The sequence below is a fragment of the Cottoperca gobio genome, chromosome 13, assembly GCF_900634415.1.
Source record: "Cottoperca gobio chromosome 13, fCotGob3.1, whole genome shotgun sequence".
In the NCBI taxonomy this organism is placed as follows: domain Eukaryota; kingdom Metazoa; phylum Chordata; class Actinopteri; order Perciformes; family Bovichtidae; genus Cottoperca; species Cottoperca gobio.
The window spans coordinates 11366280-11382435 of NC_041367.1; the positions used below are offsets into that span (position 1 = coordinate 11366280).

Genomic DNA, 16156 nt, shown 5'->3' on the forward strand with positions numbered 1-16156 from the left:
GCTGCTAAATGCTCCACCATGACTCTGTATGTGACTGTGTCTGTTTGCCACTGAGTGTAGTTGCAGCTGCCTGCTGTGGTCGAAAACAACCCCACCAGAGCGATGGGAGTGAACCAACAGTGAATTTGCGTGGCAGGAAACTCTGTAAATGATCATTGAGTGAGTGTGTGTGTGTGTATGTGTGTGTGTGTTTTGTTTTACCATTCAAGAAAGTGTTACTTTAAGTCCTGCAGCTGGAAATCTTCTAAATACCTCTGCCTTTTCAGTCACCTCTTATCTGCAAGCGTTCCACAGCGACAAGACAAACCAATTCAAAACATTCAGTTTTCTTTCAGGCTCCTACAAAAAGACCTGTCTGCTCAGAGCTCTCACGCATTTGGCAGAATGGTGCGTTTCATTGAGTGGTCCGTCTTGTATTGAATTGGGCCCCCAATTGATGTGCTGTAAAATGGTTGTGGTAGAATGGAGTAGATTTCTGAGTGTCAGATCCTCATCATAACATTCAACAATAGCGATACGGAGCAGCCTTTTCCAGAGAGAGAGGGAGAGAGAGATGGAGGAAGAGCTGAGAGTCTGAACATTATTTGTTGCTGCTTTCATTGTAACTGCTGTCGATGTGTCAGCAGGGGTTCCTCTGAGAGAGCATTGCATTACAAAGGGCAGTACAAAGAAACATTAGAAGAGGAGTGACGGCACAAGTGCCTGCTGTAGACACACTCAGAGCATCGTGCGTAAATTATTTTAAAACTGTGCTTGCAGATTTTGAATTTAGTAGATTTTACATAAGCTAATTAGATTAAAAAAAAATATCGATTGGTAAATAAGGGTTATTTGAGCGGAAGTCTTGTTTATTCATATGCGTATGCATCTGCAATTTGTTCTTATTTTCTAGTGTAAATAAAAATAATAACTCCCTCAGTCTTCTTCAGGTGTGGAAGAATCGGCAGGCAATCAAGGCAAAAATAATAGGTTGTCCTCTCCCACAAAGGAAAATAACAGGTTGCTGCACAGGTTCTCACGACATGCAGAAGTGTGCATTTTTGTGTGTTTATACGTGTTAAGTGTGAATGTGGATGCAGGCAAAGTAAAGGAGAATAGGTGGGAGGGGGCACCGTTTATGAGGATTTCTGGGAGAGAGGTTATGTGGGTCCCGTTTTTCAGTCAGTCTCACTCAGTGCAGAGTGAGACAACACCATATCCCTGCCTGCCTCACTCCTCATATCCCTGCATGCTTCTATGTAACCTACAGGAAAGCATTTCTGACCAGACATGTAAGATTTGTGACTAGAAAGTAAAGGAGTGAAGAAAAAAAGGAAAGGAGAAGAATATAAGCTCGTTTGCTGAACTGAGGTGACACACAGGGATATTCTCAGTCTCTCCAATTTTAATCATCTGCACAGGTAAGATACTTAATTTCTATCTGCTGAATTCATTGCATGAATTGACAAATAGATCTGCGTTAGGGGAGGAATTATAGATACACTTGAGTGTCGCGATATGTTTTGTAAAACTGTATAGATTTTCCAAAACTATCAATTTTTATTTAAGAGTTTTTCTAAAATGTGTAGAGTCTAATATATATATATATATATATATATATATATATATATATATATATATATATATATATATATATATATACATATACATACTGTGTATACATATGTTTGCATGTGTAACACTGTCTGTTTATACTGTTTATTTTACTTAATTAGTTTTTTACTGATCAAGGCATATATTAATTCCTTTGCTCAGATTGAGCAACACGATATGATGGTGCATGTTACAGGGACTATGATAAATGTTGTGATTGCATTAAGACAACTTGTTTTACTTAGATGTTATGCATATAGTGGTTTGGTCTTTATACTATAACAGTTTTTCTAAAATTAGATTTTTTTTAATCACAACATGTAATTTAATATGTAATTAAATCATTTTATTTGCAATCAGTTCATTTTTCAGGTCAATTACTCACAAGCATTATTAATGACGCCTTTTATAATCAACATACAGGGGCTGGACACACCTGATTGGTTCATTAGAATGAATGGCAATCAGTAGCATCTGTAGACTTTGAAGGAGGTCAGGCAATCTGCACTTTGATATGCAAGTTTTAAAAGAAGTAGCATTAAGCATTAAACTGCAGCTGTCCAATCAGTCCTGAAAGACAACAGCTTTCTTCAACATATGTTTTGTATGATAAGAAGTAGTTCATTACTTCATACGTGTCATGTATATATGACATATATGCACATACATACTAGAAATATGTGGTACTGCTCTATTTTATAATCATTTAAGACTAAACATAATATCAGGTAGAACGCACATAACATTTTACAACATATAAGACTTTTCTATGAATAATTCATATTTTATATTTTAAGGGAAATCTAGGGAGTACTATGAAAAATATAAACAAATAACAATGACAAACAGCAGTAACTGAATGAAACCAAGTCACAAAGACAGGACATAACATACACAGTGCAGCAGTGCTGGAAGAATTGTAGAAATACTGCAGTGTTAAAATACTCAGTTATAAGTAAAACTCCTGCATTTAAAATATTATATAAGTAAAAGTACTCATTATGCCTAATGGTCTAATTTAGAATCCTATATAATAAATGATTAGATTATAATTAGTATCATTTGGATTACTTTATATACTGCTGGATAGCTTAACCTATAATAATATATCATCATTTATTATTTGATCTAAATATGAATCTAAATATGTAAAGTATCTAGTAACTAAAGCTATAAAAATAAATGTGGAATAAAAATAATATTTGCCTTCAAAATGTTGAAGTAAAAGTATAAAGTAGCATAAAGTGAAAATACTCAAGTAAAGTAGGCCTACAAGTACCTCACATGTGTACTTGAGTAAATGTACTTAGTTACATACCACCACTGCACTGCGGTATCTTCTACATATTGAATGTATTTGGGAAGCTCACCCACTTCTCAAATCTTTTCTAAATGGTGCTTCTCAAAAGAAAAGTGTACTCTGCCAGAAGCACAATTACAGTTTTCTTTGGCATGCTTTGGCATCCTTTGACCCATTTCATACAAGGGATGTCATTTCAACAGTAAAAAGTAAAAAATAATTCTGGTAATCTGTGGCACTAAGCATCTGTGTGCAGCCTGTCAGCGTGAATGAAGACCAAAAGGCAGGGGTGGCAGAGCTGAATGCAACAGCTTGGTATTTATAAGCTCTGTTATTAGAAAATCACATCCAGAAGACAAACAAGAACACAGACATCAAGACAATAATAGCTGAAGCTTAATTAATATGGCAACAAAAATTATCTAGCAATTAGCAAAGCATTATTTTCCTATCGGGAAGGTAACGCATGAATGCACACTCCTACAGGCGTTCAATTTAACACAGCTAACCTTAAACCCTTATGCTTTGTTTCTTCGACTCACTGTGTACCAATCTGTTCCAAATGTGTACGTGTTTGTATGTCTTAAATTGTGATGGGTTGTTCCTTGGCAAAGCAGACGCTATTAGAGTGACTTTGACCTCTCTTAATGAAAGGGTCAGCAGAAGATAATTACATTAAGCCAGCAGTTGATCATTAGCCCTGCAGACTGGGATAAAACAAGCCTTGCTGCAGTGTGAAATGTCCAAAAAGCGCTGAGCATCTGGTTCAGACGGCAGACTGCAAATCATACAAAACATCTCAGTTGTGGAGAGTGTGCTCTACAGAGTGACACAAATGTTCCAATTCTCCAACGTCAAAGAGAACACAAACTATTTTCCGTTGTTATCTACTAAAATATCTGCACCGTCGTACCTTTCAATTCCCATCACTTGAGTATCACGATATTATGTTATTTGATACTATATCGATTCTCAAAAACACTATCGATTCCACCAATGCCATTATCAATTCTGCTCATCGGTCTGATTCCCTTTTTGATTCCTGACACACAAATCAGCTGATTAAATGGGGTTCAGAAGGGTCTCGCTACGCCAACTCGTAGATTTTATCATCTATTCACAAGGTTGATCACCGAAAGAAGGAATACTAAAAGGCGACACCGACCTCTAGCGAGCGTAGTAATTATGACGCGAGCACTGGCGGAATTCAGGTGACAAAGTATAAAGAATGACAAACTCCAAAATGGGCTGAGGTTGGGGCACAAAGCATAGAGCTTTCAACCAGGAGACCCGTGTTTGCGTCCCAAGCTGCCCAATAACATTTGATCTAGGGCCGTACAATAAATGTTTTGTTTTTTTAAATCGCATCACGATATCAACTTGTGGGTTAAACACAACGCGAAAGAGGGATTGTTTTATAGTTCTTTGAAAGTGGAAAACGACACTTTAAAGTGTAACGATCATTCTTTCTTATGTGTTCAGTTCAATGTTTAATTCATCAATGAAAGAATGTTGGAATATTTCCTTTCATGTTTCTTATTCAACAAGCAATGTGCTGTATTCTAGCTGTAGACTGGAAGCAGCAGAAAGGCAGAAATATTACTGTTATATAATAAATCCCACAACGTTATCTCATATTACATATGTTCCTCATATTGTGCAGCCCTAATTCAAACGTTTTAAAAATAGATTACGACCATTTTGTCCTCTTACTTTGTGAAAAGAAGCCACGCTTTGAATAGTTTCTTCCTCGCCGTTTCCAGCAGTGTAGACGCAGACTTTCATGTCATGGTGCTTGAGTTTTTGCAACGAACAACTCTCAGAAAAACATGCCAGCATAGATAAAAGGAATAGAACGAGTGTTTGATTCCCGTCCCTAACCATAATGTCAAATATAATTGAGAGTCAAAAGAAGCAGGTCTCCTACATTCCCAATTCAAATAATGAGGTGCACTATTAAGTCATCTCATCAAAAATACATATGATGAACTTTATTTGTCCATCCTCTGACCCCAGCTCTCTTTTGGATGGCTCAGAAGCCTCATAGTGATGGAAATGCAAAATTGATATAACGTGCTTGGGTTAGGAAATGTTAATGGAGTCAGAGAGAGCAAAAAAATGAACAGATGTAAATAGAGAGCAGAGAAAATAGAGGAGAGAGTCGACACGAGTTGTTCTTCCTGTTTTGCATTTTGAGGGCTCTCAATTCTCATCACGCTTCACAAATTAGTTGCAAGGTCTGGATGATTTCCACAAAGGCCATGGCAACAGCGTTACTAGGCAAAGATGGGTTTCTTCTAAGCTGTCAGATAATGTAGACGCCGTGAGACCAGATGGGATCAGAAAACATATTCCTGCTGTTAATCACGGACCTGTGCATAACAAATAAGAAACCAAAGACGGAATGCAGCCTGCCACTGAGAGAAGCTTTCACTAAAGTAGAGAGTGCTGCTGAGCAAGTAATGGTTACTAAAAGGGTTTGAAGTTCTGATATTGAATCACGGGAGTGGATCCATCTGCTAAAGATTTGATCAACTATGTGAATCATTTATTCACCAAATGACGCGGTGGGAAACCTTAGATGAACTCTCGCCACCAGATTTTTATCATAAGATGGTTTGTCGTGATTGTGGACTATAATTAAAACAACTTCAACTATAGTTTCGATAAACGCAGTCTTATTTCAATCATTAGCCGGCTTTCAGAAGAAAAACAATGTTTGTCAAAGTACCATTCTGAATGAAGGCCTACAAATCGTGTTCAAGAATTTGTCAAAAAACTTTGTTTGGTACAGATTCTCGCATAAAATCGCATCATTCTTATTTTAATATATTTTCAAATGAAAATAAGAACATGAAGAGAATATGAAATGTATGCAGCAGCCCGACTGGTCTTCAATCTATCCAAGTTCTCCTGCACTACACCGCTCCTCCGCTCCCTTCACTGGCTACCAGTGGTGGCCCGAATCTGCTTCAAGACTCTGGTGCTGGCATACCGTGCTGTGAATGGATCAGCCCCTTCCTACATCCAGGCCATGGTCGAATCATACACCCCAGCACGTTCACTTCGCTCTGCGTCGACCAATCGGCTCGCCGCTCCCTCACTGCGAGTGGGACCCAGATTCCCCTCAAATAAAACCCGCCTGTTTGCTATCCTGGCTCCAAAATGGTGGAACGACCTCCCCATTGATGTCAGGACAGTAGAAAGTCTTCACACGTTCCGTCGCAGACTGAAAACTCACCTGTTTCGACTGCACCTCGGCTAATTAATTTTATTTGTATTTTTTTATAAAGTTAAAGGATTGTACCTATTTGAAGCTAATGTACTTGCAAGATTCTTGCATCAGATGTTTAACTTCTACCAGGAGAGTTTGGTCAGGGAAAGATTACTTTGAAAACAAACAAGACAAAACAAATTAAGTTGATCCAGTTGCTTCCTTGCATAAGCAAGCAGGAATATTTATGACTCATTTGGGCTGCTGTTTCTGATTGTTACTGAGGAAAAACAAATCATGTTGTGTCCCTAATTCAAAAGACATAGGGAAGCTGACTCTTTGTCTTTAATGACTGCCCCCCGGGAGACGTTGCACTCAGTGTCCTCACTGAACTATGGAACTGGAACAGGTTATTTGGCTTTCACTCAGGTAACAATGTACGATGCACAGTCTGGGTCAGTTCTTCCTAATGAAGGCATGAAAGATCACAATTGGTGCATGTGCAATTTTCTGTTTTTAGCTTGTCAAATGTCAATGTTGCTTTCCAGTGTGTCTAAAACTATTTGAAAAGGTCTTGTAGGTGCTACTTCACCCAAATATCAAATAACGTGGGTGGAAAAGTTGGTTACCTTCGTACCAGATAACAGTAATGAGCAGTTTAAGTGACAATGATAAGAAAAATAAATAGAAACTTCTCATTGTCATTTCAGAAGAATAATCCACCTTTGTACTTTCCAACAATACTCACATTTACACCAGAGTTTGCTAAAAACGCTGCCTTAGTTTGGAATTATCACTTTCATTCAGAAATATGACATGGTTATAACCTACATTACAGTATGTCCCCGATGCCGTTGGTCAAATCAGCACATAAGTGACATAAGACACATGAGCACACGATCCGTTTCCGACAGTAATAATTGTGGGTTGGTCAACCCAAAGGGTTACAGGTTGCCAGTTGTTCACGTGCTGGTGGAAAGCTGCCACATCTGAGAGTAGAGGGGATGCAACATTACATCCAGGAACATTCTTGATACTGTTCAATCAATATCTACTTTCAACTGCAATTCCACACAGACCTTTAAAATGGAAAACAAATACAACAATCCCTTTAGGGGAGAGCAAATCTATTTGGTCATCTCTTTTTTTCAAAAGAAGGAGAAGTTGACATTAACAAAAAGATTAAAATACATCAGAGGATGGAGGCAGTCGTTTTCAGCATGAACTGCCAAAGCTAAAAGGCCACAGAATGGTGGAAAACAGCTAAATCAAGCCAACTGGATGAGAAGGTGGTTCGCAGGTGGCAGATAGAAAAGACAATTCTGCTCTGTAACAGATCCAACAAGCCAGCTGGGAGGCTGGTATTGTTTTCACCTTGTCAGTACTGTGTGTGTGTGTGTGTGTGTGTGTGTGTGTGTCATCATGGCAAAATGTGCTCCTGGAGACACTTACTGTAGCATGAACGACCACAGAAGCCATTTTGAGTACTTTGCTAAGGGCTTCATATTTCTGTCCGTCTGTGGACATATTTCATCACCGTGATAGCGTCACAACCGTGCAAGATGCAGTCACATAACTTCACAGATGTGTACTTCAGATGCCATTGCCCCCCCTACTTTGTGCCCCCACTTTAAGCCCCTGGCCCAATTTGGCGTCACAAAACTTTACAAATGTGTAGTTGAGATCAAAATGAAGGAGAGCAGGAAGTAGGGGGGGTAGTTGAGATGACATTGGCCCCCCTACTTCATGCCCACACATTTCCTGCTAGGAAGTTGAAATGCATAAAGTGGAAATATTTACCAGCCACGACAGCAACGCAGGTATTGTTTTCACCACACAGTACAACTGTAATAGTTTTAAAGTACTAGAACTTGAATTACCCTCAATTACAGAACAAGATCATTTTAGTGTTTAACATTCTGAGAAAAATATTGCACAAATATTTCATATTCTTGACAATTTAATACAGACCAAATCAGATTAAGAGTTCAAAGTAATCTCTTGGTGATATGTTTATGGCTGTGGACTCCTACCTCATATTTACAGAAAGTGGATTTAACAGCTATTTGAAGGAAAAGCCACCAGGGTGCATGATGGTCCAATGCATGATACATCACCACAAGGCATTGGGGTGCAAAATATGTCCATCATCTCTGATGACTGTTTAGACAAGTCAGTAAAATGTCAAAGCATTTCTCATGAGAAGTCATTTATTCTCAAACTCAGCTTTTCATCACATATTAGAAAACCGCCTGTACGATTCACCCCATCTCACAACAGTTTCACTGAACTAAAATAAGCAGTGACTGCAGAAGAATAAACATGATTCTGATTATATGAAATGAAGATCAGATCAGACATTTATCCTACACACTGAAGTTGTTTCATGGTTAAGTGCCTTAGTGGGTTCAAATCAAAATCAGTCTCTTTCATTGCAGTTTTGTGGTGGCTTTTGGATCAAAACAACATATTGCTGGCTGTGAGATATCATGGCTAGCTAACCGCTGTGAGATAGCTTAAGGGTCCAATGCCTTTTAGAGATTATAGTGATGCCAGTCTAAATCAAATCTGAACACACAGACTCAAACTACAACCTACTGTTAGATTCAGGGTCACTTACACTTCTCGAGGATATCACTATCTCCCATGTCCATCATGTCACGGTGTGATAAGGTGAGGACCCAAAAGCGCACACACACACACACACACACACACACACACACACACACACACACACACACACACACACACACACACACACACACACACACACACACACACACACACAGAGAGCTGGGGAGAAAGGCAGAAACACAAGGGCAGAGTAAATGGAGGAACACAGGAGGAACCAATCAACAATCACAGAAGGAAAACACACAGACAGGAAGTACAACTAGACATGACATAAGGGGGAGTGAACACTTCCAGACTGTGACACATGATGAAGAAACGATCATAAATCAGCTTAGAAATCACCAGAACTCCTTATAACTCCAGAACTTGATTGAGAATCGTCATGTTTTTAAATTTACTTCAGAATCAAAGTAATCCAGTGGTAGCTGTCTGTTCATCTGGGGATATTGCAAACTAGTAAGCTAATTTAACATACATGTGATGCCAATTTACCGAACAAATAAGCTAAACTAAAATCAATCGGGGCTCAAATTGTAGCCCACCGCCAAGTAGACTCAACATGACATCGCCATATTGTTAAATAGTCCTATTAAAAACCCCAGAATTAAGGGAGATTTTTGTGGGAGATTGACATATTGCTCTTGCCAATTAATTGTTGCTGTCCAAATTATTTAGAGCCATTGCACTTTAACGTGGTTGCCCGAGACCTCTTCAAAGTCCCAGTTACTTACCTCTTGTAGTAGGCCTATCAATTTTGTTTTTTAAACACGTTTTGAAATATCAGTCGCTGAGATTTCTTACTTCCTGTAGTACCTATTGATTTATTGTGCTCTCCGTTACTTTAAGGTTGGCCTCCAGCGACATGGATATCTTCACGGATGGGGATTTCAGTGCGTCTGATAACACAAGTTATGAAACAGGACGAGAAAGACTAGAAGGCAGCAAAAGCCAAGGACTCAACCACAGTGACCCCCTGGACATGTTTATAGGCATAGAGCTTCTTCAACGTTTCAAACCTCTCTTCCTGCCTCTCTACTGCCTTGTAGTGGTCGTGGCTGGTGTTGGAAACTCCTTCCTGTTGGCTTGCATCTTGTCTGACAAGAAACTCCACAATGCCACCAACATTTTCATCAGTAACTTAGCAGCTGGAGACCTGCTGATGTGTTTGACTTGTGTTCCACTGACTGTGTCCTATGCCTTCGACAGCCATGGCTGGGCTTTCGGCAGACCCCTCTGCCACCTGGTCCCCTTGCTGCAATGTGCCACAGTGTTTGTATCAGTGCTTTCACTCACTGCCATTGCTGTGGATCGCTATGTTGTTGTAGGTAAGGGACAATACATTCTTTTTTTAAACACACTATGTGTCGTATTTGAAAATGTGTTTCGTTGGAATCATACGGTACAACCCTTCCCCAGACGGACTGCAAATAAAAACTTTCGTCCTCAGAATATTTTGAAAGTTGTTAAAAAAGTTTAAAAAATCTAAACATGGTGGCTTTAATGTGAGCAATAATGTACTGTTCGTTATTTACTGTATGCTGTTCTTTTCCTTTCTGTCACAGCTCACCCAGTACGGAGGAGGATCTCTGTGTGGGGTTGCGGTGCAGTGAGTCTGGGTGTCTGGCTTTTATCTCTGGCGCTGGCTGCACCTCAATCTCTCTACATTCGCTATATGGACCTGCGACCCAATGGCATCGACCTTGTTGTGTGTGAAGAATTCTGGCCACATACTGGTAATCTGCGGCTGCTCTACTCCTGCTTCACTCTCATAGCCTCCTATATGATCCCACTGCTGTCGGTCAGTGTTTCCTATTGTGCCATCACTGTCAGCCTAAAACGCTATTCAGTACCTGGGGAGCCATCCAACAGCCAGCAGCGCTGGAGCCAAAGAAGAAGGAAGACCTTCTCTCTGCTCGTGGCCTCAGTGCTGGCTTTTGCCCTATGCTGGCTGCCCCTGCAGGTGAGTCTTGTATCCAGACAGTTAAATCCTAAAATAAAGCCAAACTGTGAGCCATTCTTAGCTTGTCTATCCTTCTTCCTTACTCCTTATATAACCTGTTTCATGGAATTTGATTATGATCTTGATTTAGGAGTAAGGCTTGGGAGGGAGATCAAGTACATTCTTCTGCAGGTACAGTATCTGCTAGAAAATCATAAACAGGACAGCAGTGAAGGGATAAAAAGAGTGAAGCTTTAACTGACCATGAGATGATTAAATCTCATACATCATCAACCACAGAACCAACATTATGTCCACAATGAGCCATGAAAAAAACTAACACATTAGGATTGCATCATCATATTCACAAATGGTGGCACAGCTGAATGTGTCATGCAAATTGGTGATACATTTGGGAGTCCTACAGAGCTGTAGGAGTGGTGAATACGACAATTGTTGTGATTGGTGAAAGGTGTGAGCTCGAGAAAAATGATCTTAAATGATAAATTGCAGCTTGTATGCTGCAAATTTGGTTTTGAAGGCTAACATGGAAGTCATTAGTATTAGCATATTGGCATTTACCAAAAATGTATTTCGTCTGATATTTTCTGAATTCTACACAACGTAGCTTTAAGTTGAGTATATTTTTTAAGAATTTACAACTGATTCAATGCAATTAACATACAGCCAGGATCGTAACACAGTTTTTCCATGTTACTGTGTTTTCCAGGTGCTGAACCTGCTGCTGGACCTGGACCCAGACTTTTATATCATAGGGAAGCGCTACATTAACGTCTTACAAATCTGCTGTCATTTAGTAGCTATGAGCTCTGCGTGTTACAACCCCTTCATTTACGCCTCACTGCACAGCAAGGTGCGCTTGCACCTAAAAGGCTACCTCTGTCCTTGTCGTAATCGTCAGAGTGAGATGGTGGAGAGGGCGATGTCCAGGAGCTGATTTCCATGCCCGATATGATACAACTGTTGTATAACAGCTCCTGACATCCAGAGTGCTGTTTTTACCCACCTGCACCCCTAACACCGATGTTAACACCTGAGGTGTCCAGGAGAAAAAACCTATTTACATTTAACTATAAAGCAAGGACTTTTTTGTCTGTCTGTCTGTCTGTCTGTCTGTCTGTCTGTCTGTCTGTCTGTCTGTCTGTCTGTCTGTCTTCATATAGCTTAAGAATTTATCTACATGAGAAATGGTAGGTTTATTGTTGGGCACCGAAGGACGTGCAGTGTCGAATCTGGTGCAATTTGAAGACACGAAAAAAATTCTAAACTTTGAAAAAGAAAAACAACAGCGTTCTGTGCAGGGGCGGGGCTTAAGGGCTCTACAGACTGAGTCCAGCATGTTATCCGCAGCGGACTTTAAATGTTGTGGTTAGTTGCCTGCAGTTCACTTTTGCTGCTGACTCACTTCCTTGGAGTCAACGAGTGATGAGCGGTTTCCAACAGCAATACCGATTCCGAAAGGGCGCTGCACTAGTCCATTTAAACCAGATTTCTCCATGCTTTTCCAGCATTTTGTGACTTCAAGACAATTGGTCCTCTCTTGTAAATTGTCACTAGCGGAAGTGCTAAATAAAGCCACTTATGACAAACAGGCGAAGAAGCAGATCCATAGCAGTGTAGTTTAGTACGATGAAAAAGAAGATTAAGGCATCCACAGGGATCCCTGTGTTTTTGTTGGGCGGCCGAGCTGCTGGCATAGACACTAAGCAGACCCTGCAGCTTTATAAAAGCATGTAGAGCTGAGGGGTTCTGTAGCAGACATGCTGGAAGATGAGACCAGGGGTGGCCACACTGGGTGGATGGCCTGGGTTATACTTAAACAGCAAACGCTAGACTTCAGGGAGCCGACCGAACAATGAACTCTTCTCACCAGACATGGATTATTATGGATCATTGTAGACATTGATACCAGATTTTATTATTTTGGCCCTGGTACTAAATATCTGTGCTTCAAAATCAGTTATGTATCTCTTGTACTGCATCACCAACATTATATTAGATTTATTATGTTGAAATACACAATGCCTGCTATTTGTAGTGTAACTATGTAGGAGTTATTCTTTATGGTTTGAGTCCACTCTCTTGCGTCACTTGCTGACAAAGATAATATGTTTAGTGTTTGTGCATGCCTATGTACTGTGCATAGAGCTTTGTACTTTGTATAGAGCTGGGTGGAAAAAATCAATTATGTACAGCGCTGGGAGATGAAAACTGCAGCTTATATGTTACCTTCAAACCTTTGTTTGTAAAATCTAACCAATACCAAATTCATAAATGTTACCTGATGAACAAAGGCTTGTACTATGTCTGGAAAAAATATCAACCTAATATTTAGGACATGAAGTATAAAGACAAGCATCACTGTGCTACCGCAATTTCCGTTGAGTAATGATTTATACTTTCTGTGTTTGTCAAAGACTGGGTATACTTTTGCACATGCTTTCTGTTAAAGGACTCACCTAAGAACTGGCAAATGTCATATAAATTATATTAAAACGGCATTCAATTTCGTTCACTTAGTTACTAAAAGTTCTACAGTTTCCATTATTATTGGTGCTTATCCTTTAAAAATAATGGGAAGGGTTGTAACAATGCATTACACACAATAAAAGTATAGTGAAGGGCAGACCAGCCCACTCAACCCACCCCCACTTCAAAATGCCAAAACACCATTTGTTCGTTCAGACAACTGGCAGGAACTGAAACACACAGTGTAGCTTTAGATCAAGCGAATAATCCCCAGCTCCACAGCCAATGCTGCTGATGCCAACTGTCACGTTTTAACAATCAGATTACTTTGCTGTTAGTTGTTGCCATGGCATTTCTCTCCAAATGAACCTTGAAACTGCTTTCAGCTCTCAATTAGATTTGTTTGCCCTGATGCTCTTTGTGAAAGGGTCTGTAAGCGTTATAGTTTTTTTCTTAAGAAGGGTAGTCAATTGGTTTTAAAGGTGACTGCAAGTTGATTTGAAATCTTTGGTATTTCTGTATGACGTAACAAATCAGTGACTATAAGCAGCTATTAACTCGTCAGGACTTTGTGGGTGCAGATTTGATTGACAGTGGAAGGGAAAACCCAGTGAGAAGAGCGTGTTTCTCCCGCTGGCCCAGCTGGATGATGTCATGCAAATAGAAATAGCTTTTCTAGGCTCTCGTAAAGATTTGCAAATCTAAAACTTCCATGAGTTAAAAAAATGATGATACAAGTGTATGCAGTTTGTTTGCGTTTTTGAAGTGTCCTGTCAGCAGTTTTACAGACATCTCTTTTACATCTCTTTTGGTGGGTTATGGGGCAAATTATTTTTGGGCTACATGGGATTGTTTTCTGTTGCAGTACCACAAGTGGCAGCAATGCATCCAGCTGTTGTTGATGAGAACAACCGAACGTGTGCTGTTTTTAGATTTGTTGAAGCAGTGATTTGATTGTAATGTCATATTGTACTCCAAAACAAGGGGCTAGATCCTCATAATCTTTGTCTATAAGGACACAAATAAAACAAAGAACAATCATCTTTTGCAGTGTAATCAAAACCATATGATTGCACTGTGTATGTAAAAATCCAATAAAACAGTATCATTCTTCTGCCTCTCATAGTCATTAGTCACTAGCAGATGATGCCTTTATACTAAGCTGTCAGCAATCTTGATAATGCAAGGCTATCATAAATGCAGAGTGCAAAAGAAAGAAGAAGATAATGCCCCCAATACACCCGATATAATATTCCCAATGCACCCAAGATATAGAGATGATATTGTTGCCCTATATGGAACTCTCAAGGTGAAAATGCTGACAACTTCTTTTGGCCACTTCAGCTGTTTGGATAAGGCTGAGAGCTGCACTCGCTCATTGTCTTCATATTCATAAACAAAGCTCTTTACAGTGGGGATTTAGACTTGCTTGTTCCCTGTACTACTAGAAAGATTTAAATTAAACTACCTTAAATGATGAGCTGTAGCAAGTTTTAAAAGGGAAGTTAATGAAGTGATAAGGTGTTACATGAAAAAGAAAAAGAAGGTAATTATTCTGAGTAAACTGAACCATGAAATTATCACCATGACTGGAAATTTGACATTGCTGTAATAGTGTAAAGCTATAGTGCAGATATCGTGAAGAGCACATGGTAATCATTTCAAACACTGCATCACAGATATGCTTTCATGTTATTCAAATAAACAAAACTATATATTGTTTTGATAAATGTAAGTGGTTTATGGTAATTTGCTAAATAACTGAGCATGATATACTGCTTGTTTCCCTGCAGTCTTTATGTGCATTTAAACTTGTCAATAAGAAAAACAGAACAAGATAACATTGTGGTTATGTCTGTTGTACTTCACCACATGTACGTGCAAGCACACTGGTGCACAACCGAATGAAAAACCACAGACAGGCAGACAGACAGGCAGACAGGCAGACAGACAGACAGACAGACAGACAGGCAGACAGACAGACAGACAGGCAGACAGACAGACAGACAGACAGACAGACAGACAGACAGACAATTACATATCAAATCTAATGATAAACCACTTTGAGTTTGTGGTACAGAAATTAGGACTTGGACAAATTCTAATTCAAATTCAAGTTTGATGATTAAATATTCCTGCTTTATTAGATACACACTTAATAATGCAGCGAGCAGCAAGAGAGCAGCAGTTCCACACACACAATAACTAATTAGCAGTGATTGCTCATCATGGAAGGGAAAATTAATTTTATATTGAGCGCTGTTTTATATGCGTCACAATACTGAACTCAACGCTAAAATAACTTCAGTCTGGGAGTAGCTTGATTTTGACCAACCCTGCATTATGAGTCAGAACAGCTAATCAATGAATCCACATTGATTTCCCAAGGAGTCCGGCTACAGTCTGAGTTATCTCATTAAAAGCTGAGTCTAGAGAAAATGGATCTGTAATATATTTGGCCTTCTGCCACAGGATGAAGATTTTTCAAAACTGATTCTCAAATATGCTTTCATGTTATTCAAATAAACACAACTATATATTATTTTGTCAAATGTAAGTGATTTATGGCAATTGGCTACATAACTAAAAATGATATACTGTTTGTTTCGTTGTTTCTTTATGTGTATTTGAGAAAAACTGAAAAGAATAATGTTGTGGTTGTGCAAAGCTGCAAAGAAAAACAGACTTTATATTTAGGCAGGTGTAAATGTCATGTCGCGTTTAATTCTGTGTGTAAATTAAAACTGTGGGAAAATGTTTTGTGTCTTTATTTTGTAACTTGTACACTTACACTTAATTAAACATCCTAAATGATAGCCTAAAAACTATTGCAAGTAGAGTTAAAAGAAGAAACCCCGTTTTCCTATTACCTTTAGCAATTTGATCCATTGTTGAAATTAAAATGTTGATTAATGGAGATAGATAGAAGTTCCTTTTGTATTTCCTAAAACCAGTGGGCGTTGTAGTTTCTCACAAATATTTCTCA

General features: G+C 39.2%; 1 protein-coding gene across 3 annotated transcripts; it reads left to right on the forward strand.

The window, feature by feature from the left end:
- The first annotated feature begins 1270 nt into the window (after positions 1–1270).
- On the forward strand, positions 1271–12794 carry LOC115017906 (prolactin-releasing peptide receptor). 3 transcript variants are annotated; one of them, XM_029446625.1, is made up of 4 exons: positions 1271–1400; positions 9588–10066; positions 10304–10701; positions 11411–12794. In XM_029446625.1, the coding sequence occupies exons 2-4, from the start codon at positions 9604–9606 to the stop codon at positions 11636–11638; spliced, it is 1089 nt and encodes a 362-aa protein (XP_029302485.1). In that variant the 5' UTR covers positions 1271–1400; positions 9588–9603; the 3' UTR covers positions 11639–12794. The 3 variants fall into 3 exon arrangements, with proteins under 3 accessions (XP_029302485.1, XP_029302487.1, XP_029302486.1); XM_029446627.1 differs by lacking the exon at positions 1271–1400 and adding an exon at positions 7903–7927; XM_029446626.1 differs by lacking the exon at positions 1271–1400 and adding an exon at positions 9084–9197.
- Positions 12795–16156: the final 3362 nt, after the last annotated feature.